This window comes from Silene latifolia, chromosome 4 (assembly GCF_048544455.1).
Source record: "Silene latifolia isolate original U9 population chromosome 4, ASM4854445v1, whole genome shotgun sequence".
NCBI lineage: Eukaryota > Viridiplantae > Streptophyta > Magnoliopsida > Caryophyllales > Caryophyllaceae > Silene > Silene latifolia.
In genome coordinates this window covers 12,543,751-12,569,811 of record NC_133529.1, presented here as the reverse complement: position 1 = coordinate 12,569,811, position 26,061 = coordinate 12,543,751, and the positions used below count along the sequence as shown (strand labels likewise).

Below are 26,061 nucleotides of genomic sequence, written 5' to 3'. Positions count from 1 at the left end.
TTTGTTTATGTATGCCCGTACAACTTTGTACGGGTTTAAACTAGTGTATATGTAAAAAAAAAAAAAAAAGTAATAAAATCGGGTGATGGATGGATGGCGGGTAAAATTTCTTCATCCAACCCATCCATCATCCGTCATTCGTTTCATCCGCCATCCATCCATCATCCATTTAAGTCGGATTTTCATCCATCTTTCAAAATCGGGTGGATCGGATTTTGATCGGGTGCGGGTGAAATTGACATCCCTAGGGTGTAACCCTTTACCATACACAGGCCGGTTTAATGTAAGCTTAAGCCAACTTGGCCCGTCTCTCTACGGTCGGTTCAGATTCAAATCGAAATGGAAAGAAATGAAGAAAGGTATCAATGGTGATTGGCGCCTTGGCGGGGACGTGAGGATCAACACCTGATGAGAAAAAGAATTAACCACTCGAATAAACTCGAGCAAATACATCCTACTACACCAATCAAATCGGAGATTCTTGATTGTATTTGGATTATTACAAACTAATTATAGAACCCTAATTTACCAGGTACTTAACAATTAACCCCCATCCCCATGCTCGTTAGACACATTCCCTAGCAAATTATGGACCGTCAAATACAATTTTTTCTGCGCAATTCACTTCATATCGACCAATTCAAGCAAATCCATACCCTAATTCGAGCCAATTATCATTCAATGTCCCCTTCTTTCATTAAAAGCTTGCTCAATTTATCTCACACAAGTTATGCACGTAAGCTGTTTGATGAAATGCCTAGACGAGATGAACGCGTGTATGATGCGTTCATTACTGCTTATAGTAAGCAATGTTTGTACAGAGAAGCTCTGGGTTTGTTTTATTCAATGCGTTGTGAAATTACCCGTGTCACAAATTTGACTTTTCCGCCGGTTTTGAAGTGTTGTTCAGCATTGTCTATGTTGAGATTGGGAAAACAGGTTCATAATTTGATTGTAAAATGTGGGTTCGAGTCGAATTCTTTTGTTCAGACAGCTTTGATGGATTTGTATACGAAATCTAGTGACTTGATTTCGGCTAAATTGGTATTTGATAGCATTTTAGATAGAGATCCTAAAATGTATAATTGCTTGATTTCCGAGTACTCGAATTGTGGTGATGATGTTGCTGCGAAGATGTTGTTTGATGAGATGCCTGAGAAGACGGTTGTTTCGTGGAATTCGATGATTACTTGCTATGCTCGTAGTGGGAAACTTCATGAAGCAATGAGAATGTTCGAGTTGATGCAATTGGAGAAGTTTCGACCTAATGAACGATCTTTGGCGACTGTTGTTTCTGTTTGTGCCAGTCTTGGGGATTTGGATATGGGTTTGAAGCTCAAGAAGTATATTGACGATAACAATATGTGGTCTAATATGAAAGTTTCAACTGCATTGTTGGAAATGTTTGTGAAATGCGGGGCCGTTAATGAAGCGCGTCAAGTTTTTGATCGAATAGAGGAAAGAGATATAGTTACATGGGGGTCTATGGTCGCTGGTTATGCTCAAAATGGGAGATCAGTCAAGGCGTTGACATTGTTTGAGAGCATGAAACGTCAGCAGATTAAGCCGAATGATGTCACTCTTGTAGGCGTCTTATCAGCTTGTGCTAAATTGGGTTCTGTAAAGACAGGGGAAGAACTTGGGAACTACATAGAAGTTGGAGGTTTCGACTCAAACGTATATGTTGCTACAGCCCTTTTGACCATGTATTCACGGTGTGAAAATATGAAGAAGGCTTGGCAAGTGTTTGATCGAATCCATGAGAAAAATGTCGTGTGTTGGAATTCAATGATTACTGGACTAGTTTTCAGTGGCCATGCAGGGGGCGCGATTAACCTTTTCCTTGAAATGGAGAAACTTTGTCTGTCAACGAGCTTGGCTGGTGAGGTCGTTGGGGGAGGTACACATGACCAAGGTTTCAAACCTTATTGCGTGAATACCGCCTCTCTAGCTCCTTCTGCTCAAAGGAAGGAACCGAAGAAGGCCAGCTTAAATCCAGATATTGTTACATTTGCTTCACTACTAACAGCATGCGCCCATGTTGGCCTAGTCGGTATGGGACTCAAATTCTTCCGTAGCATGCGCAGAGACTACAATATCATTCCCCAGATCGAACACTATGCTTGCATTGTCGACCTCTTTTGTCGAAGCGGGAGCTTAATGAAGCTTATGAGTTTATATGTCAAATGGAAGACCCACCAAATGCTGTCATATGGAGCACTCTATTGAGTTGTTGCAAGAAAAATTCAAACGTAGAGCTTGCAGAAGTCGCTCTAAAGAAGCTAATAGAGCTAGAGCCCGAGAATTCGGCTAACTATGTCCTCCTTTCAAACATCTACGCTGATGCAGGTAGATGGCGAGAGTCTTTGCAAGTTGGAAATCTGATGAGGGAAAAAAACCTCCTGAAAAATACAGCATTTAGTTGGTAAACCGGAGGATGGGAATCCTAAATTTCTTCCTAGAGATTATCTTACCCTTTATTTAGGGACATTTACGACATTGTTCGGTAATGTCTCAACATTGCTGGCAATAGATAATAGATAATAAGAGATTATTTGGAGTTGTAAGTCTTGTAACTTTGTACTCGGTACATGAATATACCTTGTTTTTTGATTATTTTACAGCCCAGTTACTGAAATTTTCTGGTATATATTGAAATTTGAAATTCAGCCGGTCATCCGTTACTCTGTCAGTACTTTATATGAAACGAAAGAAAATAAAATTAGTTTGGGGAAGCATATATGATTCCTTAAATTTAAAATCTACTAATTTTTATTTATAGGACAGATTGACAGTGAATGAATAATCTGAAAAGTTGAACAAGAATCAGTATGCAGTTCAAGAACTAAATAGATGTTAAATTGTTTTCTAGTATAATTGTAATCACAAAGACGGTTTGGCCGAGTGGTCTAAGGCGCCAGATTTAGGCTCTGGTCCGAAAGGGCGTGGGTTCAAATCCCACAGCCGTCATTTTCTTTTCCTCTTTTTTTTTTATATAACAATGACAACTCTTTAAATCTTTTTTTTTAATTGTAATCACAAAGACGGTTTGGCCGAGTGGTCTAAGGCGCCAGATTTAGGCTTTGGTCCGAAAGGGCGTGGGTTCAAATCCCACAGCCGTCATTTTCTTTGCCTTTTTTTTTTTTTTTTTTTTTTTTTTTTTTTTTTTTTTTTAAAAAAAATGTTAATATTACCATTTTTTGGGACGACCGAAGGGGAATTGAGAAATCTCAGTTATCTCTCACCTATGTTTAACAAAATTGGTCAGAGTTCAGAGAAAGCTACTGAGGTAGGAGAGAAATTTGTGTAGTTGTATTAGGTGAGTAGTTGTTCTGGACTTGTGGAGTTGAACTACTCTAATAATCATAATGATCAATAAATCCATATCTAATTAACTTCCACAGTAAACCAGCATCTCATGTGATTTTCATTTCACAAAATCTCATTGAAAACGGCGATATCCAGATTCTGAGAACATGACGGATCGCCATTTACTTTAAATAAAATACCCACGAGAGGTGAGTGGGGGAAACGTGAGGGTCTTGCACCTTGTCCCTCCCTTTTATGAGAGGTTTTCGAACTTTAATGACGGGATTAGCGTCATGAAAGCAAGACGCTTTGTTTTCATTTACTCCATGTTACATACGGTTAGGTTTTAGTGTTGTTGACTCGTATTTTCATCAAAGCGTTACTTTCAGTGGGTTAGTGGTCAATTTCCGGCCTGTCATAATTGGGTTCTTGACCTCTCTGCCAACTTTCAAAATATTTAATTGATGTTGCCAGATTTCACAATCATGGAGCAAAATAATCCGCTTTATTAGTTATGTATACAGAGGTTAGTTAGAGCTAATCTTATTAACCATCAGTTTCATCATCGCTTTCATGCATGATCGCGTCGAAGCTTAGGGAGTGATCAGTTTTCCAATCATGAATAGTCGAATAGACATGAATTGAAATAGATTGAAGATCGATATAGAGCGGATCACAACAACAAATGTTAAAATCAAATTAAGTATTTGTGTAAAACGAGTGATAATGTATATATTTGAGAGACGTTATGGCCGATAAAAAATATGCACAAGCTAAGGACTATTCTAAGTTTGCATGCCAAGATATAATTGATGATGCTATTGTGTGGCTAGTAATATGTCTTTTGAAGTAAGCAAAGGAATAAAAAGACAAGTGTTTGGCCCAGATATTAATAATTCTTGTCAATTGTCATCATGTCTTTGAAGTAAGCAAAGGAGCATAATATATGATGAAAATCAAATACAAATATTTACGTATCGGATCGGAATAACCAAGCAGCAAGGTCACGCCCTCAGTCGAAAACATGAAAATCTCAGTCGATCGGACTTATTCACATTTGAAGGTAATTAGTAGCCAGGTCTAAACACATCTCATACAAATTAAAACTCAACAATTACGATAAAAAGAAAGTCTTATGGAGTACTAGTTAGATACATACTACAATTAGGGCATTTCTCACAGTGGTGCATGGGATCATCTGCATCCCTATTTCCGAAAATAATTACAATTTTGCTTAGTATAGAAGTACATAAATTATGTGGGTTTAGTGGTTGTTAAGACTATTTTTATTGTTAGAAGTCGTGGATTCAATTCTTATATTGAATAATTTTTATCCAATACTATATCACTTTACATTTTGTGCAACTAAACAAACTTTTTTTCATAAAACTCGATATTTTCATTGTTAAAAAATTTTACGCACCCCGTACATAAAATCTTACACGAAAACAAAAAATAATCATCTTTATGCATAGTCTACGATTCTACTAAAGATAAATTTGATTTCTTACTCGAAATATTAAGCTTGAGAGACACGTTTAAGCAACGGCTAGATTAGACATTTAGACTACTGGCCTAAACATCTTCATTACTACAAAAGAATACATACGGTGGTGGGATCCAATTTCCTTTAACATATACATACATTGAAGTGCAAATTAAAACAGTATCGTAATGATATTAAATTTGGTGGACACTAGACATTGATCTCATCACTCATGTGTTAGTTTCATCATGTCGCAGCTTCTAACGGTAGTCTAGTATATATACTACTATAACATATACGGAGTAATTATTAGTAACAAAGATTTGACTCATCATGCATACAAGATACATTAAATTAATATTTAGTTCGTTTTGCGTAATACAACAATAGCGTATACATAAACATTAATAAACTATTTATATTACCCTACATAATATAACAAAAAACACTAAAATTTGGGAGAGATAGTCTCTTCCTGAGTTATTGAGAGACTAATCTTTCGTATCCATTTATTTGTTTTTTGTGACCATTTTATTATTGATCATGACATAGTAATTTCGTACCTATTTATATAATATATGTATTCATTTTATCTTTAATCATGATTTATAATTATTTTATTAACTTTAGTACCATTTTTTATTAAAAATGTAAACAATAGTCTTACAATAAGCTTATTAAGAGACCGTCTCTCAGAAAATTTACTCAACAAAAATATTATACAGAGACTGATAGTATATATATGCAACAATCTGATACAAGAGTTTTTATACAAATATGGTATTAAAAGTTTGACCAGGAGTGATTGATTATAACGCCACTCAGATTATATATTCTGCCACTCAAAACACATCACAAAACAAGTGATAAAGTATTTTAACTCTTTGACATTATCATTCTCCTTGAAATATACGGATCAGAGTAGGAAGTTTTGGATGACAAACAACTTTACCTTTAGCATACAAGCAGTGTATAATGATGATAGGGGCAAGAATAATGATTAAATTAAATAACGTACTCAAGATGCTTTTATAAAGTTAGATGAATGCCTTTTGCTTGTTATATTTCCAAGAAATTCCAAGAAATCAGTCTACTTTTCCCTTATAAATCTTGTACGATACTACAGTATTGTCAACGTGGTGCATGCATGATTGTACGATAAACTAAGTTTAGATTAAATAACTTAAGACATACGTACTCCCTAATTAAGACGGGATCTTAATTAATTTAGGTATGAGTGTATAGTAAAGTATATACTGGTAATGTTGTATTGTTGTTGTCCAATGTCTGAGAGTCTCAGTGAGCCAGTGATGCATTTAAAAACCATTAAAGCTGTGTCGTACGAATCCAAGCGAGTCTTGTGGTGCACTTGATGTCTTGGTACATTCATCTCTAAACTGTCGGTAAACTTTTATAATCTTGGCCAAACTTTGCAACTTGAATTGGCCCAAGTAATAATACTCTAATCCGAGCTAATTAAATTAGTAGAAGTACGTATACTATAATATTACCCGTACAATTATTGTACAAATATGATTATTTTGTTAAGAAATAAAATAAACTGATTTGTGAAGTGTTTTATTGGGGGGTCTTTGATAGATGAATTATCTCAACAAAAACTTTAAGTTGATGGTTGAGACCCAACTACCTTACTCGAATGACCATTGGCTTGAAGGGTGGTTAGTGCTCAAGTTGGCTGCCAGGATTTGAACCCGTGACCAAAACATTGGCTCTGATACCATGATAGATAAAACATTTCAACCAAAAATCTTAGTTTAAGGTGATGGTTGAGACCCAACTATTATATTTATTTCCCATTAGTCTTAACTCTTAAGTTAAGAGCGGTTTGAAAATATAAGCTAGAGTCTAAGAGGTTTGAAGTTCGAATATTGATAAACTCAAGTTTAACTCGATTAACATTCATTTATAAAGTTTGAAATTTTGAGGTCACGTCTTTGGCCTGCCATCGGGTTGCGCATTTGCGCCAATGCTTCATCGAGCTGGGTTAGGTGGTCACTGAAGTTTTGTCAAAATTAGACTTAAGCCTAACGTCTGACTCGTTTATAACATGATAATTGCTCATGTACGAGTTATTGGGGTCAAATAATTTATAGGTCAAATTCACCCTTACTCAAGTCGATTACTTATACTAAAAAAAGAAAATAAGACTTTTTTTCGGCTAAATTGAACTCAACTGAATGGAGCTGAGCTGAATTGAACTCAGCTGAAAAGAGCCGACTTAATGGAGATGTATTGAACTGAAGTAGGAGTTAATTAATTTATGAAGTGATAAGTTAAACCGAACTGAATTAAAATGAACTGAAATTGAGTCCAAAAAAATGAGACCTTTTGTGAAGAGATAACTGAACTGGGCTGAATTCTCACTTAAGATTATCGTAAGTGTGAAACTGATGTAAAAGCATATCCTCATCATGTATCACTAATCAATGCTCATAATGAATCAAATATAATGATCGTTTTAGATCTGTTTTACCCTTACAAGTTACAACTATGTTAATATACCAGTAACAAATAAGACCAAGATTAAGAAATTAGGTTAAAATTTTGATAATTTTTAAGTGAAAATGAAAAGAAAAACAAGGAAGAAGATAAAAGCATGAACATGCCATTACCATAACCCCCAAAAGAACACAGCATAATCTTAGCTGGATTGTAAAAACTACACATCACAATCCCAACACTCTCCCTTCCTCAATAATCACCCTCACAACTCCACCATCACAAGTCACAACTTCCCTCACTCTCCTTCCTACTCTCCCCCTTCTTTCCTAAAACACATTCCTCTTCTCATCACTCTTCTTTCCTACTACGGGTACTAAAACTAATGTACATTTGCACCAAGTGAACGCAAACATCGTCACATTACGATCACAGATTAAAGAGTTATGAACCCGAGCACCTCAAACCGTCGCACCCTGCATCAACCGTTTTTCCCACTAGACTCCACCCCACCCACACCCTCAACCCCTCCCGCACCTAAACTCCCATTTTCCACTTCTACCCCTGACTCACCCCCTTTTTTCCCATCTTACCCTTCCCCACCACCCGCACCCCCTACCCCCTCCCAAAACCCGTCTCCATTTGCGTCTTTTCCCGCCAACATCTCCTCGCTTATTCTCCCACATTCTCCGTCTCCCCACCCCGTAAATTCTAAACTTATCGCCGTCACCGTCGCCCTCTCCCTCTCTGCCGCCGTTATCGCCGCCGTTGCTATATTCTTCTTTCTCCGCGGCCGCCGTCGACGTCGCCAGAGTGCAGACGATAAATCATCCGCATCCGCCGCCGCCACACCGCCGCCGGTGAACTTCCGGCGAACTTCGCCGCCGCGTAATGTTCCTCCTCCTCCGCCTCCGAAGCTTCGGAATCCTGGACCTAATAGTTCGGAGTTTCTTTACTTAGGTACGCTTGTTAACTCGGCCGCCATTGATGGAGGTCAAGGTCAAGGTCAAGCTCGGACGAGTCGTTCTGTACCTCGGAAGCTTGACTCGCCGGAGCTTCATCCATTACCGCCGTTTACCGGCAGACAACAGCAAGCACAACAATGGCGGACATCTCAAGAACATATGCATCGAGGAGATGAAGATCAGGAAGAGTTTTACTCGCCGAGAGGATCAGTGAGTGGAAGAGAAAGTGGATCTGACTCCAGAAGAGTGTTTGCAAGTGTAGTAGCTCAAGGTCATAACAATGGCGGAAACAGTGGCAGAAACTGTGATGATACGACGTCGTCTTCTAGTTCATCTAGTGCGAGTAATTCTCCAGCTAGATCGGCGTCGATTAGTATCTCTCCTCCGATTAGCGCTAGTCCGAAGCATAGATCGGCAAATGCTAACCCTAAGTCGCCGGAATTTATTGAATTAAATATTCAATCGCATGCGCCGCCAGCATCACCACCGTTACCGGAGATGACGTTTTCGCCGCCGTACTCGCCGTCGTCATCTGGTACTGAGAAGGAGATGGCGGCGATTAAGGAAGAGGAGGATGAGGCGGAGGAATCGCCGTTGTTGTCGAACAGTTCGAGCTCGAATCAAATGATATCGCCTCCTGAATCGCCGAGATTATCGCCTTTAACAGGAAAAATTGGTAAATCATCGCCGGAGGAGAGAGAATGGAATGCATTAGGTCGTAATTCTCCGTCGGTGATGTCACCTGCTTCGCCTGCGTTGTCGGACGGATCGATTTCGAGTCGAAGATTGTCTTTTTCATCGTTAAAGTTACCGGCTTTTCTCGGTGGTGGGAAGAGGAAAGGATCTCCGAATTCAGCTTCGATGATTAATTCGCCGGTATCGCCACATTCTCCGCCGTCACCGATCTCGTCTAGCGGTTCATCCTCTAGGCATTCGAGATCGTATCCGGCTTCGCCGTTATCTAATGTTTCAGAGAGGAAAATGTCTGCTGCTGGACCGCCTCCACCTCCACCTCCACCACCACCACCACTACCACCTGCATTGAGGAGGTCTCATAGTCCTCCACCGCCTCCACCTCCTCGGCCGCCTATGAGTGAACCTGTTGCCTTTACAACGCCATTGAAACCGGTGGTGGTTGAGAAACGACAGGCTGAATCGCCTGTGGAATATTCTGCAAGTGCAGAGAGTGAGGAGACGACACCAAAGCCGAAATTGAAACCATTGCATTGGGACAAAGTGAGGGCGAGCTCGGATAGGGAGATGGTGTGGGATCAGTTCCGTTCTAGCTCCTTCAAGTAATTTCCTTTACCTCATTTGCTAACAAACATGATTATTTCTTATCATTAATCTGCTATATTTGCTTACAATATGATGTCAGTTGATGTTTATTTTATTTGATTGCCATAGATTTATGAATTGTGTGAAGCTTTGTGTTGATGGTAGTGATTAAGTATTGTATGAAACGGCCTCGCCTTAATATTCCTTATGATTTATGTGAAGCTGTCTCGAAGTCACATGGAAGATCGTCCCATATGTTCTTTTTGTGATTTAGTATTGACCAGTATTAATTTGGTGTATTATCGTTGTGTAGATTGAACGAGGAAATGATTGAGACATTGTTCATCGTAAATACTCCTAATCCAAGTCAGAAGGAAGTGCCACGAAATTCCGTTCAGCTAATGCCAAAGCAAGAAAATAGAGTTCTTGATCCAAAGAAGGCTCAGAACATTGCCATATTGCTTAGGGCACTTAATGTGACTATGGAGGAAGTCTGCGAGGCTCTCATGGAAGGTATATACTATTCCGTAGTAACAAGTTCATTTAGTGTGTATTAATCGCGCTACTTAATATGTTGTCGACACTTTTGCTACTTGTGGTAGATACCTTTTGTATCAAAGGATCATTTCCTTTTCTAAAGTTTGCATTGGGTTCTTTCAACATGTTCCTTTATGACTGATTTTCTGCTTTTCTAGAAAGTCATTTACCTTGGATATGGTCCTCAGTGAAAAAAATTAGTTTCATGAAAGTTCGCTACTTTTCCTGAGACCATGTTTGATGCTCTTGTGATATGATTCTGTTTCTCCGAGAGACCGTTGAAGTTTATGGACTGACCCACATATCTTTTCGAGAGGCGCGTGTCGCAAATACTCTTCAGTCCTCTCAGACTCAGTTAATAGATGTTCGGATGAGTTTATTGTACTCATGGAAATAGTATTCCCCTAAAACATTTAAAACTTGGAATAATTGCAGTTAGCCCCTCCTATGATTGCATATACGAAGTACGGAGTATGTTTTAAATTTCTAAAGCTCTCATGGTTTGAAGTCCATTCTAGTGTCATAGATTTGTATTTGTATGGCGTGGAAGGACATGTAAGTCATAAGTCGTAACCCATTGGTTTTGTACAGGTAATGCAGAGACACTCGGAACAGAGCTTTTGGAGAGTTTGCTAAAAATGGCTCCTACCAAGGAAGAAGAACGCAAGCTGATGGAATATAAGGATGATTCACCGGTCAAGCTTGGCCATGCCGAGAAGTTTCTGAAGGCTGTGATTGAGATACCTTTCGCATTCAAAAGGGTCGAAGCAATGTTGTATATTGCCAATTTTGAGTCTGAGGTCGAGTACCTGAAGAAGTCTTTTGAGACATTAGAGGTAACTTCCCTCCTTCCCCTTTTTAAGACCTTAGATGAATTAGTGACCCTCCTCCCTCCTTCCCCTACTTCCCCAGTTGTATTAAAATTCTTGCGTCACGATATATAATTACAAAGAAAGAGCAACACTTTAATGAACTGTACTGGACAATGAACATCATCAGCATACCTATTTAGTAGACTTGGCAAACAGGTCCTTCAGGTTGTTTATGGGGATTTTCACTTCGAGTAGGGTCACATGGCTTTGTGTGCGTTTCAGGTGCTATTATCAGGTCATTTTGGGTAGGCTAGTTCGAGTCAGGCCAGTTTTGACTAGTTTTTCTTCAGAAACGCTCGAGTGGATGACTGGATGGCATAGAAGTTTCAAGTTTCTAATAACGATCAACTAACTGTACACAAAATGGAAGTTTATAATAACAGTGTCACTACATGATTAAGATACGGAGTAGAAGATTTAGATGCTGATGTAGGTTGTCGTCTGCCTTAAAAAAATGGTAATCATGCTTCTGTTTTTACTATGACAGGTAGCATGTGACGAACTACGGAGTAGCCGACTGTTCTTGAAACTTCTAGAAGCTGTACTAAAAACAGGAAACCGCATGAACGTGGGGACAAACCGCGGTGATGCTCATGCATTCAAGCTTGATACATTGCTCAAGCTGGTAGACATCAAGGGTGCTGATGGCAAAACGACCCTTCTTCATTTTGTGGTTCAAGAAATCATAAGAACGGAAGGCCAGCGTTTATCAGTTGCTAACAACCAACCTTCAAATGATGAACCCAAATGCCGAAAGTTAGGGCTTCAGGTAGTTTCTTCTCTCAGCTCAGAGCTCACCAACGTCAAAAAATCAGCTGCTATGGACTCTGATGTCCTAAGCAATGATGTCGCGAAGCTAACCCTTGGGCTTGGGAATATCGGGGAAGTGGTCAAGCTAATTGACCAGGTTGATTTCCGAGAAAGTAAAAGACGGTTTTCAGAATCGATGAACAAATTCATCAAAATGGCAGAGGAAGACATTTTTAGGGTTCAAGCCCAAGAACGCGTGGCTCTTTCTCTAGTGAAGGAAATTACAGAATATTTCCATGGTAATTCGGCTAAAGAAGAAGCTCATCCCTTTAGAATCTTCATGGTGGTGAGAGATTTTTTAACAGTCCTAGATCGGGTTTGTAAGGAAGTTGGGATGATCAATGAACGGACGACTGTAAGCTCTGCTCATAGATTCCCTGTTCCGGTGAATCCTATGCTGCCCGTGCCAGTAAATCCCTTCCAACCCCAAGTTTTACCGGGTTTATCAGGCCTGAGAAAATCTAGCTTCTCCGACGATGGATCCCCTTAGTTTTAATGGGAGTTATTAGCTTCAGTAGAGAACATCTGTAAAAAGAAACTGCACTGCATGATATGTTTCCACTGTAATTTCCATAATTTTGTTATTTATTAAAGTATATACAGTACTTTGGAAATTACTTTCGTCTAACCTTAAAATCTCATCATCCAAATTCGGATCACCTCGCTGAAAGCCCCATCCCTTACGATTTACTACCCCTGTTCCGGTTAGTTCTTTACGTTTTTCTTATTTAGCTGTCTCAGTCATTCCTTTACATTTCCGTGTTAAGTATATGTAGGTTACTTATTCTCATTTGATTTACTAACCCATCTATTTGGGTCAATTCTTTACGTTTTCCTTATTTAGGTGTCTCAGTCATTTATTTATGTTACGTTTATTTAAGTAGTTATTCTCCTTCGACCTACTACTCCAGCTAGGTGTGTCAGACTGTCAGTTATTCCTTTACGTTCTCGTTTTAAGTATCACATTACTTATTCTCCTTATGTACAATTTACTTTTCACTTCTTTTAGTTTTAAAACGCGCCCTTTATATACTATACTGAAACCAAAATTTTAAAAACATATTTCACAGGATAAAAAAATTAGCTCGATTTTGCATTACATTCTCACCGATTTATGCACGCTTGATAGAAAATTTTCACATACATATACTCACTCATAAAACACACATAAACCAATAGTGATGACCAATAATAATAATATAAATAATAGTATAAAAGTGCTTTATTGAATATGCTACCGACACTCCAAGGACATATAGCCTATATGATATAGGTATTGTAGTATCTATGTTGATGTATCACGTATGTTCCTAAACTTCATTTTCACCCAAATAGTTTAGTAGTGTCAATGATTGTAGGCAATAAGGCAAATGGGCTCAAATTAAGCAATACCCTTTATAATATGATTCTAATCATTTTATGTTTTAATAATTATAGGAATAAGACAATAATGATGAAGTTTGAATGAAGCTATGCACATGTAGAATTCCTTGGTTGAATCACCAACTACTTTCTTAAAAAAACTAATGTTTGGTTTTAATAATTTACAAAGAAAATGGACCATGTCATGCAACCACCATCTAATTTGCTCAACTCTATAAAGAACATGTTTTTGATATGGTGACCACTTACATGTGACTATGTGTTTTTCTTATTGTTGTTTTTGAAAACTAATCACTTGTGCTAATCACTCCTCACAAGTTGAATTTTAAAACTAATAATGACTATATTTGGACAATTATTTGCGTTTATTAGGAATACAGATATTCAATTCTTAAGTGTTATGAACAAAATTAAAATTTTACTTATTATGTCTTGTTTGACTTTACATTAACATCTGAAATTCTGAACAGCTGACTTGAAAAAAGAAACCTTAATATTGATACAAGAGGGTTACTTAGATGGAGAACTCCCACCACGATATAAACAAGAAACGATTTTATTTTAGTGGCCTTGAACAAATTAACATCTTATGAAGATAAATGCAAAAATTCTATTTTATTGACTTGGAGGTTATTTTGGGGTTTTGGAGTACAAACTTAAAGCAACAAGAGATATAGAAGTGCTAATCTTTGTAAATAAAGCGTAGAAAGCTACTTTACCGCACATTAGAGTTGTTTACTAGTCATCTCGACTCCTGTTCATGGAACTCCGCTCTTCTGACCCGCAAAATTAGCAAGTATGGACGATTCATATTCAAAAATGAGTAAGTCTTGCTTAAAACGGGTTGGATTTTAAGACGGGTAGTTGTGTGAGAGGAAATGGGTAGAGGGGACAAAGGTGGGACCTTCCATGTGCTTCTTCACTCACCCTAAATGGGTATTTTGTGAGAGAATATGGTATCCGTCTTATTAATAAGACGGATACCCTTGGTCTGAAATAAGAATTGGTGTTCAAAAATTTACAAAGATCAACCTATTAACCCGTTTCAAACCGCTTGTCTGAAGTTCAAACATTTAACATTAATCTAATTCATATTTTATCCAAACTCGCATTTTATCACCTCTACAACACATTTTCGTTCTTCCCTTTGTTTTTCATCTTCTCTTTTTTATTCGCATTTTGAGGCGTCTCTGATGTTGTTGTTGTTGTTTTTGTTGTTGTTGTTGTACAACACATTAAAATACCAATGGCGTACTCCATCAACATGTTGCAGTTACCCGACATTTCATCTCTCGTAGTCTATTAATAAGATATTGTAATTTTAATTTCAATAATGTAATATATATGTACGGCTCTGAGGGTCGTGCTACTAATGTGTAAACATTATCTTTACTGCTGCCAAAAAAAAAAATACCAATATATTGGTTGGAGCTATATATTAACTTTTATCAAAGATGTGACCCATATAAATGATTTTTGTCTATTCAACTTGTTACTAGTTTATTGGGCATAGAATAGAAGGGACCATTTCTCAAATTCTCAGTACATTACTGATATATGCTCATATAATATGCTTCTAGATGCTACAACACCATGTGCAGCTTACGTTACATGATTAAGCTGCCAATAGCATCAGAAACTGCTGCCCTTTATTATTGGATTCTCCGGGTAAGGACCTTAGTTATGTCGGGAGAGGACTCAACCTTCGTTGATTTTTCGTATTACTGTGTGAAATGTTTTTCTGTATATAAATCGTTCTCACATTTGAAATGTTTCTAGAAATATTTAGTATCTGTCATGATGTACAAGTAAAAGTTACGACATAATTCAAGTTCCTCGCTAATTTCTAAAATTTCAGATCAGACTGATTTTTTTCGATGCAAAAGTGGTATGTAAAACGATGGACGGATATTATTTTACAGGTATCTCAGTTTTTGTGCTGTGGATTATCTACTTATTTTGAAGGAATTTATAGGTCAGTTGTTTGCTCGTTTGGTACCCTGCAAGGCCTTAGCATCCTTACGCTCTAAGATGCGACGTGCTTCCTCTTCAGTTGCAGGAACAACATTACGTATAGCAACTCCATACTTCCCGCCTTTTGCTTCCGGAGACACTGTGAAGGTGAAGTAAAATGTGTTTGACACCTGTTTACACCGAATTTCAGTAGATTAAACAGAATGTCTACAATTAAGTAATATAATGCTCAGATATAATGACATAAAAGACGGTTTACAGTCCTGTGTAAGACCAACTCCTTTTACCCTGCCACCCTCTGGATTACTATTTCTGTTGTTAAATATGACATCAGAATGCGTACTGAACGTTTATTAAGGGATGTTCTGGATTACCTCACTTGACCTTATTTCGGGTCTTGTAACATGAGCAACGACCTCAACGTTTATTAAGGGATGTTCTGGATTTCCAAGTTCTGTGTAAAGAACACAGGATTTGAAACGCAGGAAGTCACCAACATCCACCTGCAAGAGTAAAAAGAAATAATTTAAAGGACTTTGTATAAATACTGGCACCACAATACTAGTCACGGGTAAGAAACAGATATTCAAAAGACTCCTGCAATAGATAATCAAAACCGCAAAGCAATGCATATAGGGCTAAAGTGCAAGATTCAACTACAAAATTCAGATGGTAGCTTATCAAGTTAAACAACAAAAGCTTGATGATATTTTTTTTTTTGGCAGGTCTGATGACGATGGAGTTCGAGAATCTTAATGATATCAAAAGAATAGTCATAACTCACAGGTTTTAAAAAGTCAACATGATCAACTTCTTGAAAACAAGGTCTCATGCCAGCAAAAGAGTAAGCCGTGGAGAAAGCCAGCTCAAATGCTCTGTGCATTAAGAATCCGCCAAATATTCGACCATGGATGTTTCTCTGCTGAGGTTGACAGATCAACGAGTTCTCAAAGCGTGTATCCCTCAAAAGAATGCTGTTTCTGTCTGCCAATGCTGGCATGTCACAGAAAATACGACCCTCAGATAAAAGAGCTTTTAAATGATCGAGTTCCTGACTTGCGTACTCCTTTTTGTCGACTCCTGTTTTCCTTTTCCTTAGTATGCTTCTTCTTTCTGCTTCTTCAAATAGTAGAATCTCTTTTTCAGTCTCAGGGGAAAGCCTATTTACTGGAGCAGCTTTCCCGGTATTGGAGTCTCGAGCTACAAAGATGAAGTTAGCTGTAAGGGCAACTGAATCGGAATCAGGATGACCTGCGAGAGATATTATATGGTGTTCATCATTTGAAGGGTCAGCGGAAACAATGTTCATTTTAGAATATGCTCAGCAGAAGAGAATAAAGAGTGTACTGTGAAAATAACCACATGAGATTTAGTCAGCAGTGTACCTTCCTCCCCAGCCTGCTTTACTTCAAGTTGAATCTCGATGGAAGACCGTCCAACCCATATGACAGAACCAGATATTTTCAAATCTCTGTCTACACTTAATGGCCTTTTGAGAACAATCTGGTCAACATTAGCCGTAACCACCAACAGTGGCCTTGTTGTGAAATCGTCATCGGAGCAATGCTGAACCAGAGGAAAAAATGAAATTAAGAAGAGCGCTGGCAGACCGCAGACCCATTTTTATGTACATGGAATCCCGGGACACAAGAAAACAAAAATTCTTCATGAAATGCACACTCTTCTCCAGTTCTCCTCGTGGGTGCAGCCAAAGCCCATGTCACGATCTAACCTATATAATTTGTTCTAAGCAACGGACATTTCCATCATTCCTAATACTAAGAAATCCAAACGAAAAACCAACTCAAGAACAACGGACATTCCGCCACTAATCAAAAATCATAATCTTTTTGGTGTCGTATGAGCCACAAGGGCATTAGACCTAGGGGAGAGGGATTCGAACTTGGAACCTATATGTCCATAACACCACCGCCTCAACCAATATGCTAAGAATCATAATAAGATTGTTTTATCACATATCAATCAACAAGGACAACAACCTAACACTGAACCAGGTCCAGGACTTCAAATTACTATACTACAAGTCCTACTACCATAAACAGCAAACTTTTTACGACGAAAACTAGAAAACAGAATGCTACCTTTACAGAAATGGTACCAGCAAGGGCATCAAGATCTTCAAGCAACTTCCCAATCCTAACCTCATACCAAGGATCCCTATACTGTTCTCTGAGAATAAAATCAGACGAGAAGTTATAAAGAACAGTCATCCTACTTTGAGAAGGAGTTTTGTTGAGCAAATGGGTTTGTGGGGGAGCATCATTTGAAGGGTCATTCATAATCTCAAACATCTTAACCCTTGTTTCCCATAATGCAATTGTTACTGGTGAATGGTACATTCCAGGCCACAAACTTAGCGGCTTATGATTCTCGTCTCCCTCACCATTGCATCTAACATTCTCCAACAAATTCGGCAAATTCGAGTAAACTGAAATAAAATCTGAAGATGGTGATGATGATATCGGTTTTTCCATTGAAACTTGTTTTCTTGGGGAAAAGCAAAAAAAGTGAATGATTTAACCGTTGTTTACTAAAAAGATGGGAACTTTATGAAAGAAAAGTAAGTATAAAATCTGGTGAAGGACTGGTTTGGGTTGTAAAGAGAGGAAGGTAGAAACTTTGACGGAAAATTGGATTAAAATAATGCTTCCATTGATGTGGGTTTCAGCTGCGATGTATGCAGGTATATGTTATGCTCCATGTTTATGGGGTTGCTTCTAGAGTTTGATTTGCAGGCACGTTCTACATGAGCAATGCAATGCTGGAAAAAGTCAAAGTATAAAAGAATGATTCAACAACAATCTTTACCAAATTTTTTAATTCATTGATGATGTATCGAGAAATTAAAATTAAATATGAAATTTCGAAGGATACAATATATTTCTTCTGACTAGAAAAGGATATCAAGATTACAAAAGAATGATTCAACAATTCTGATATCTTTTCATTCATCATAGGCTTCTTGAGCACAAGCCGCCGATAACCAGAACAATATTGGCTAGCATATCTATTATGATGAGATTATGGCCGTTAATCTAAGTATGGAGTAATCTACCATCTGCAGTTCTGCACTGATCTACTCTGCTCATGACAATGTCTCGTCAAAGCATCTACAAAAAATATATCCTTTTCTGCCAATGTTTGTTCACCTTGAAAATTTTCACCCTCGGTCAGAATCATTGCTGTGACCTGACCTTGTCAAGGTAACCTTGAAACCCTTCATAAGTTGATCGTAATTCAGTAATGGGTGCAGCCCGATATCTAGTACAATGAGCATGTCATAGGCATCAAATAGTAATAGAATAATCAAGTAATGTCACTTCTATCAAGCATATCTACTAATGTCATCCTTCTAGGAAATCTTGGGGGCAGCCTCAAGTGCATGGCATCTTCAATGTCGATAGGCAGATGAGTCGCAACAATAACGATACCACCTTGCTTTCGGTGCTCGGCAATTATATACTCGAGCAGTTTCACCCCATCATCATCTAGAGCAACCGAAGGCTCATCCAATAACCAAATGGGCCTATCAAGAGCCAATAACCTTGCAAGCTGGACCCTTTTTCGCTGACCCATTGACAACATCCTAGCCTTGTCATTGGCCAATCTTCCTAAGCCCATAAGCTCTATAGCCGGCAAAGACCTCCCGAATTTACCCTCCAAAACTTCATGCCATTCAACATTCTCTCGAATGGTAAACTTCTCCTTGATAGCATCTTTTAGAGAGACCCATCCCAACTGAAGCTTATACTGGTGGAAAACTCCCGACTGTGTTATATCATGACCGTTCCATAGAATCTCACCAGCCGAAGGCTTTGAAAACCCGGCTAACATCCGAAGAAATGTGGATTTTCCCGAGCCATTAGTACCAGTCAGCACAAGCGCACCTCCATCATGGAGAGATATATTCACATGGCGCAATATTTGTTGGGCATTTCGCATGCAAGAAACATTGTTAAGAAGTAAGCGGGGAAGTGGAGGTTTCCTAATAAACATCTGAAAATGAGGAACAGATAAAATAAGACAAGGCCGGGATGAATGTATAGAGTGTCATCACCACTTGAGAGAATTTTACATAGCAAAAAACTATCCAAAAGCTTGATACAAAAATCAGCTACCACATTTGGTTTCATGTCCAACATACCAGCACAACATGAACCACCAAAACTTCATATCAGAAGCAGTGCATGTGAAATAGTCCTTGTGAGTAGGGGTGAGCAAAACGGATATTCGATACGGATATACGGTTTTAAAATCTCAAATTTCACTATACGTATCCGATAAGGATTTTCCGGATATACGAAAACCGTATATCAGGTTTCCGTTCCGTATATCCTGTATATGGTTTTCAGTTTCCATTTTCCAATTATAATTACAATTTATGACAAAATGAAAAGAAAACCCAAAAAATATAATCGAGTAAAGCTACTGAAATTATCAAGCTCATGTTTGTGAGAGAAATTAAAGGTACAAGCATCTACATTAAACACCTAATTAAACTTACAAAGCATCTAAATGAAACATACAATCACCACATGTCCACAATGAATGCCAAAATCAACTAATGTAAGTACTACGCAAATATGAGCGACATCAGTTCGTATTTAGACTTTAGACATGAGAAATTGCACAAATTAAAGTTACCCATGAAATTTTATCAAAATATGAATTCGTGAAACTAAAGGAATAAGAAAGAGGAGGAACACCACAATACCGCTGGAGTAGATTCAGGTTAGAGCTAGGACGATCAAGTGGGCATATTCGAGAAAGGAATCGGAATAAGTTTCAGGTGGCGGCCGTCGTGAGAGGTTAGATAAACGGTGGCTGTGGGGAGGGTAGATTAGCAGATCTGGTTAAGGTTAGTAGGTTAGTAGGTTAGTAGATTAGTAGATAAGTCGTGTCTTTTATTGTAATTCAAAACTATATTGGAAATGTTTGCAATTTTGCCGATACGTATCTGATCGGATATACGGAAATTCATATAATTGAAACCGTATACCAGATCGTATACATATAATAAAACCGTATTGTATATTTTTGTTCGCCGCTACTTGTAAATGATGCCCAAAACCAACATAGTTATATTATAGGAGCCCATGAAGCATTCGGTTTCCGTTGAAATATTCTATTATTTGGTCTTGAAGTGTATCGACACTACTACCACGGAGATTTTCATGGAAATAGTCTCTTTCGTGATCTCAAACACAAGATATGGATGCATATTTCTGACCCTCTTTTACCCTGTAAGAGCCTTTGAAGAAATGAGCTGTTAGGTCACACACAGATAGTGTGGTGAGGCATGCAAGGCTCATTACATGGGGCTTTATGGGTTGTGCTTCTGTGAGGAGAGGGGGTTTAGATCTCAAATTCTTTGTATCGTTACTCCTATTACGCTACAAATTCAAAACAGTTATAGCATACTTCATATACTACTAATTCTTCATTAATACTACATTACCTCCTATTCTCCGTCAATTTCGATAAAATAGCCAGCTAAATTTAACTTAACACAAAAGGCTAAATAACAATCTTAATATCGTCAAAGAACCCTCCCTTAACACTTCAAAGGGTAAATTTAAGGCTAATCTCACACAAGACAAAGGTCACAACTCACAACTGACAGTAAGGCAACAACTTCAAACAGACCACCAACCCCAAACCAAAATTCCGAAATTCATTCTCAAGATAATAATCTCAGCCTCACTACTATCATAGCTTTGATAAACCTCATTACCCAAAACGCAATATCAATTCGAACTTTGTAGCTGAATTCATCGATACTACAGTAAAACACTTTACTCGAATTATCTACAAACTAAATTTAATCCACTCCACTACTCCCAAAACACAATGGAACTTAAAAAATCAACCTTCATGAACCAAAACACCTTTATCAGCACAAACTCTGATTTGAGACCGTCTTAAGCTTAAAAAGATAGCCTCTATCAGGCTATATGGTCCACTTAACGCTACCCAGGGGCGGATCCAGGATTTGAGTAAAGGGGTGGCACACTAAGAAAAAAAATTGCGGACAACATTATACATTAGAATTCTAATATCGTCAATACATAATAATTAACGTAGTTTATTTTCGCGGTACACACTTTACTCAACTGAGTATTTTTTGCACAATAATTTCCATTTTCATACCTTTAGCTAAAATACTTATAAGTTATAACCAGTTCTCCCAATTTCCAATCACGAAACATTTCAAACCAACCAAATTTCTTTAATTGTAGTCTTTAATTTGAACGTAAAACAAGTATTTGACTTCTTAAATGTAAATTATTCAACAAATTAATGCTTTCTTGCATTTCTTTTTGCCAATAATTCTATTTTTTTTGGCGTTTGGGGGCTTATTATGGTTTGATTATTGAGGGCTTATTACAGTACACAAACTAATTCATCACGATTGATCCATGTTTGCAGCCAAAATAATTATTCAAAAGTTCAATTATTCAAAAGTTTGAGAAAAATGATATAATTCCGAAATTAGTTATTCAATCTAACCGATTGAATAATTAATTATTCTCTCTCAATATAAATCACTAAACAATATTTAAATGTGATCGTACAAAAAACCGTAACTAACCTATTTGTGTTGTCTTGATGACATGACTCATGGTATTCTTGTTGGGTACTAAATGTGTATATTTGTGCTCTTAGTGGACCTATACCTTACACCCATTGTGATGGAAGGAAGACCTCCCATCCCACCCACACAGTTATGGTGGCCAAGGACTCTAGGAGGGATGTTGAGTGATTGCTAATGTTTCATAAAGGTCGCGGAGGGTGTCAAGTTTCCACTCTTCCTTGTCAACATTGACATAGAACTGCTTAATACCCTCAAGGGTGAGCTCATCACGCTTCACAAGGATTCTTACAGGCTTGTTCATGAACTTTCTGGTTATCTCCAGAGCCTCAAGGGGCATAGTAGCAGAAAATATGCCTAACCAATCTCACAAGTCATTTGTAAAAAAAAAAAACACTCATATTATACAACAATGCATTTCAGACAGCCTAAATAATCGGTAGTGATGTTGGCTTGTAGTTCACAAAAACTTCACCAGAACATTTAACTCCCTAATGGCTACTCAAACTATTTCGCAAATAATTCTTGAACTCAAATAAGTGTCCTAACCGAAATTAATTGCTAAGTAAGGAAGTGATTTAGGGTTTGACAAAAATGACCAAATCATTCAATCTAAAATAACACAAATCTACAATTACACAAATAGATAAATAGACTAACAAATTAATGATAACAATTTAAAAATTATCAATCAAGGCGGCAGGTGGACGGAGAGGGAGGCCGGCGGTGGAGTGTGGACCGTGGACGGCCGAGGAGTGAGGCAGCAAGTTGGAGTGGGTGGTTGTATTTGGGGATTTTAAGGGTTTGCTTTTACTTTGTGTAGTTTGTGTCTTTCCTTCTATTTTTCAGATTTTCAAGTTTTTTTTTTTTTTTCTTTTTCTTTCACGTGAGGGCACGTGCCCTCACTTTCCACCCTCAAATTCGCCCCTGACGCTACCTATAACGTCTATGTAATTATATGACTAACAACTACTCAACTATTTTTTTTTTTTTTTTTTTTTTTTTGATGACGAGGGCACCTGTAGCCGCTATCTTCGGTACGCACTGGGTAAACCCTCGGGTGTACGTGATAGCCTGCAAACCACGTATACCAGGTAAGCCACCCGAGAGTGACAGGCTCGAAATCTATTAGGCATGGAATCGGGCCAAGAATGCTCCATAAGATTTTGCTCGTGGGGAGGCTTGAACCTGAGTCTCCTGGGACTTTCACCCAAGTTTTAACCACTAGACTCCACCCTTGCGGGCAAACAACTCAACTAAACAACAATAAACTAATTCAAAACACTTAATTTAGCTTCTATAAGATCGCTAATAAGATACTCGCAATATAACATTGGAATATAATCACGCAAATAAATATCGAGAGATAAGTGAAATTAATCGAGCACAAAAACCTAAAAATTGATCAATTAATAACGATTTAATTGAAGGAAACTGAAATGAAGTAAAGATAATGTTTGAAACAAGAATGAAATTAGATGAAATAGGTATGGAGATTAGGAAAGTATACTCACAAATTCGGAAGTAGAAGAAGCAGCACACGGGAGAATAGGAGCAAAGAAGAATGGCGGCGATAATTGCTTGATGTTTCTTTGATCGGATTTTATTTTCTGAGACGGTTCGATTTTAGTTCGGTTTATTCAATTTTTAGTTGTTCCAATTTCGGTCTCAATCCCTTCATGTTCCTTTTTTTTAGTCGATTCAGTTTCGATCTCAATTTTGATTTATTCCACCAACGGCCTAACCATGGTGTAGTTGTTATGGATTTGGTCTCAATTGTTTGAGTCGATTAAGTTTGTTTTATGGTCAGTAATATTTCCAGTGGGCGCGAACAATCTAGTACGAGTCTACGATAATACGAGTACTCCTAAGCCCAAGAATGTTGTGGCCTTTGGTAGGTTCTCCAAGTCAATGACTATCAATGGGTTTAGACTTTTTTTTGACGTAGTGGCTTATTGGGTGATCCATGACCCAAACGATCACTTGCCCAATTCACAAAGGAGGACGGTCATAGTTGGTCATGAATAATAAACATTATAGAGGATGATATTGTCATCCCAAAAACTCATCAAGAAATGACAACATTAGACCATCTACAACAACAAAAAATCTATGCCTAAACATGATATTTTTACACTCATCATCATACAGCAACAAAAAGTATTAATCTAAAAATGACTTTTTGTCACTCTCATCCAAATGTGATGAGTTTGACAATGAGAATTGTAGGTGTTGGTAAGTATTTTTTTTATTTTTTTAATGTGATCTTGTTGTTGAGTGGAGGCAGGGGCGGATCTAGGGGGCCCGGGTGGGCACGTGCCCACCATGAGATCCTAAAAATCAATAATAAGTATTTAACATAGCCTATAATATCAATAATGTGAAATGGCGCAGTGGTAAGAGTTGTGTACAAACTCCACGAGGGTCTGTGTTCGACTCCCTCTACGTACAATTTAATTAAATGTGTATGTACATGTTGGCACTGGGGGAATTTAATTAAATGTGTATGTACATGTTGGCACTGGGGGGTTCAAACGCCCACTGTCTTATCACGGCTAAAGGTAAGACCACTTTTACAACCATCATTATTATTTATACAAAGAATCCTCCCTGGACCGTCCCATAAAGATGACCTACTGGCAAAAAGGAAGAAAGCAAAAATAACACCTAAGTTAATTAGTATTCTATTTTTATTTTAACAACACGATATTTTATGATATAAACTAACATATTTAAATATACAATTTATTAATATAAAATTTTAGGTTATCAAAATAAAATATTTTTTTTACAAGTATATTAAGGACTTTTGGTTATTTGATTAAAAAAAGGGAGCTTTAAGTAATTGTTTGGGCTTTTGGATTATGGGATGGTCTTATGCTATAAGACAGTCCCATACAATAATTTGTGTTATTTATAAGAGGAATTAAAAATTGTTATAAACCACATATCATATTTAAATCATGATTTATTGTCATTCAAGTTTGTATCCTAATATATCTATAGAGTATAGACTATAAGGGAATTACGTTAATTATGTTTTATTTTCGAAAATTCATTCAAAATTTACTAATTTTGCATTAAGGATTTTAACAATCGACCGTAAAATTCCATTGTTCGATAATCGATTTTCCGAGTTTATCGCAATCATATTTTCAAAAGATTTTTTCCGCGACGGAAAAAAAAAATTGTGCCCCCCTTGAAGAAAAATCCTGCGTCCGCCCCTGAGTGGAGGTAAAGACCAATTTAACATTAATTGTTGTTGTGTAAAGTTTTTGTAAAAAAAATCATCTTATGATAAGATGAGATGGATGGGTTGAGGACCAGGGCCGTCTCAAGAAAAGTGGAGGTCCGGAGCAAAAAAATACGAGGCCCCCAAGATTTACAAAATACTGAAACTGCCCTATTGAAGCCAAATTGCAAAACTATCGTTGCGGCGGTGTGAAACAAAAACCGACAAAATAAAATCCTCTAATCTCCCGAAAATAGCTGCAAATTCATAAAGCAAATAAAAATTAAGACAATCATATAAAAGAAAAATAAAGATAAGATTCACCAGAAATCGACTATCCCCATAACAAAACAATTCATTAAACTAAGAAGAAATATTACCTATATTTCTATCTCTTTGAAACTTAGTGTAAATCTGGATTTTTTTTGACAATCGAAACAATATAGCAAAATTTTGATTACAATCTCTCTAATTGTAAATTTGGAATGGTGGGAAATTGATATGGGATAAATCATATTTAAAGATTTCAAAATTAGGAACATTGGATGAATTTATGGGAAAACTAGAGAGCAAATTTAATCATTTTAGGAAGAAAATTAATTTACTCAGTATTTTAGGAAGGAAATTGAATTGATTGAATACTTGAAGTATTGGAATAGAGTATAAGACACACCGTGCTTTTGAGTTGCCTAATTCCATTTTTTTTTTTCAATTATTTATGGACAATAAGATTTGGCGCAAAATTTTGGTAAGTCTTGTCTATCGCATATGTAGCGCTGATTTAGACGGCGCATTGAGGACCCACAAAAAATAACAAAATTTTTTTATTGTTGTGGATGCTCTTAATAACAGCAGCAATGTTATCTCCTCATATCACTACTCAGACCACATGTTTACTACCACCCCAATACCCCATCTGTCATTGCATTATTGTAGGAGAATGAAGCCCCATATAGATAGAAAAAAATACTTATCATATAGTCAAGAGTACAACCAATAATAATTTGAGTAACAAATGAAAAAGCATATAAAAGGATGAGTACATGTACCACGTGCTACATGAGGTCCCAAAATTTACTCTTTATTAGAATGGAATCCAACTAAGAAGAGTTTAGTCTACTGGTAAAAATTTTGTTACTCTA

General features: G+C 37.4%; 3 protein-coding genes, 2 non-coding genes and 1 pseudogene across 6 annotated transcripts; 4 read left to right on the top strand and 2 right to left on the bottom strand.

The window, feature by feature from the left end:
• The first annotated feature begins 211 nt into the window (after window positions 1-211).
• Window positions 212-2,654, top strand: LOC141652977 (pentatricopeptide repeat-containing protein At1g08070, chloroplastic-like; annotated as a pseudogene).
• Window positions 2,655-2,890: 236 nt separating this feature from the next.
• Window positions 2,891-2,970, top strand: TRNAL-UAG (transfer RNA leucine (anticodon UAG)). The gene has a single exon. It is a non-coding gene; the product is annotated as a tRNA-Leu (tRNA).
• A 73-nt stretch (window positions 2,971-3,043) lies between these two features.
• TRNAL-UAG (transfer RNA leucine (anticodon UAG)) lies at window positions 3,044-3,123 on the top strand. The gene has a single exon. It is a non-coding gene; the product is annotated as a tRNA-Leu (tRNA).
• Window positions 3,124-7,438: 4,315 nt separating this feature from the next.
• LOC141652976 (formin-like protein 1) lies at window positions 7,439-12,334 on the top strand. Its single transcript, XM_074460607.1, has 4 exons — window positions 7,439-9,515; window positions 9,812-10,011; window positions 10,627-10,871; window positions 11,395-12,334. Exons 1-4 carry the CDS (start codon window positions 7,702-7,704, stop codon window positions 12,205-12,207), a joined length of 3,072 nt encoding a protein of 1,023 aa, XP_074316708.1. The 5' UTR covers window positions 7,439-7,701; the 3' UTR covers window positions 12,208-12,334.
• Window positions 12,335-14,836: 2,502 nt separating this feature from the next.
• On the bottom strand, window positions 14,837-17,857 carry LOC141652973 (acyl-coenzyme A thioesterase 2, chloroplastic). Its single transcript, XM_074460604.1, has 5 exons — window positions 17,177-17,857; window positions 16,460-16,640; window positions 15,859-16,325; window positions 15,449-15,577; window positions 14,837-15,244 (listed from the first exon to the last, which is right to left on the bottom strand). The coding sequence occupies exons 1-5, from the start codon at window positions 17,567-17,569 to the stop codon at window positions 15,077-15,079; spliced, it is 1,338 nt and encodes a 445-aa protein (XP_074316705.1). The 5' UTR covers window positions 17,570-17,857; the 3' UTR covers window positions 14,837-15,076.
• Window positions 17,858-17,898: 41 nt separating this feature from the next.
• On the bottom strand, window positions 17,899-23,285 carry LOC141652975 (ABC transporter I family member 1). Of its 2 annotated transcripts, none has more exons than XM_074460605.1 (2): window positions 23,202-23,285; window positions 17,899-19,091 (listed from the first exon to the last, which is right to left on the bottom strand). In XM_074460605.1, the coding sequence occupies exon 2, from the start codon at window positions 19,089-19,091 to the stop codon at window positions 18,402-18,404; it is 690 nt and encodes a 229-aa protein (XP_074316706.1). In that variant the 5' UTR covers window positions 23,202-23,285; the 3' UTR covers window positions 17,899-18,401. The 2 variants fall into 2 exon arrangements, with proteins under 2 accessions (XP_074316706.1, XP_074316707.1); XM_074460606.1 differs by lacking the exon at window positions 23,202-23,285 and adding an exon at window positions 19,810-20,034.
• Window positions 23,286-26,061: the final 2,776 nt, after the last annotated feature.

What these genes read in the sequence shown, in the direction of transcription:
- LOC141652973 (XM_074460604.1), bottom strand. Translation starts at nt 17,569, where the DNA reads ATGGAAAAACCGATATCATCATCACCATCTTCAGATTTTATTTCAGTT. An exon ending in CTGGTACCATTTCTGTAAAG is followed by an intron (nt 16,641 to 17,176) that starts GTAGCATTCTGT and finishes CCTCTGGTTCAG; the next exon opens with CATTGCTCCGATGACGATTT. An exon ending in AAAGCAGGCTGGGGAGGAAG is followed by an intron (nt 16,326 to 16,459) that starts GTACACTGCTGA and finishes TATCTCTCGCAG; the next exon opens with GTCATCCTGATTCCGATTCA.
- LOC141652975 (XM_074460605.1), bottom strand. Translation starts at nt 19,091, where the DNA reads ATGTTTATTAGGAAACCTCCACTTCCCCGCTTACTTCTTAACAATGTT.
- LOC141652976 (XM_074460607.1), top strand. Translation starts at nt 7,702, where the DNA reads ATGAACCCGAGCACCTCAAACCGTCGCACCCTGCATCAACCGTTTTTC. An exon ending in CTGCGAGGCTCTCATGGAAG is followed by an intron (nt 10,012 to 10,626) that starts GTATATACTATT and finishes GGTTTTGTACAG; the next exon opens with GTAATGCAGAGACACTCGGA. An exon ending in AGTCTTTTGAGACATTAGAG is followed by an intron (nt 10,872 to 11,394) that starts GTAACTTCCCTC and finishes TTACTATGACAG; the next exon opens with GTAGCATGTGACGAACTACG.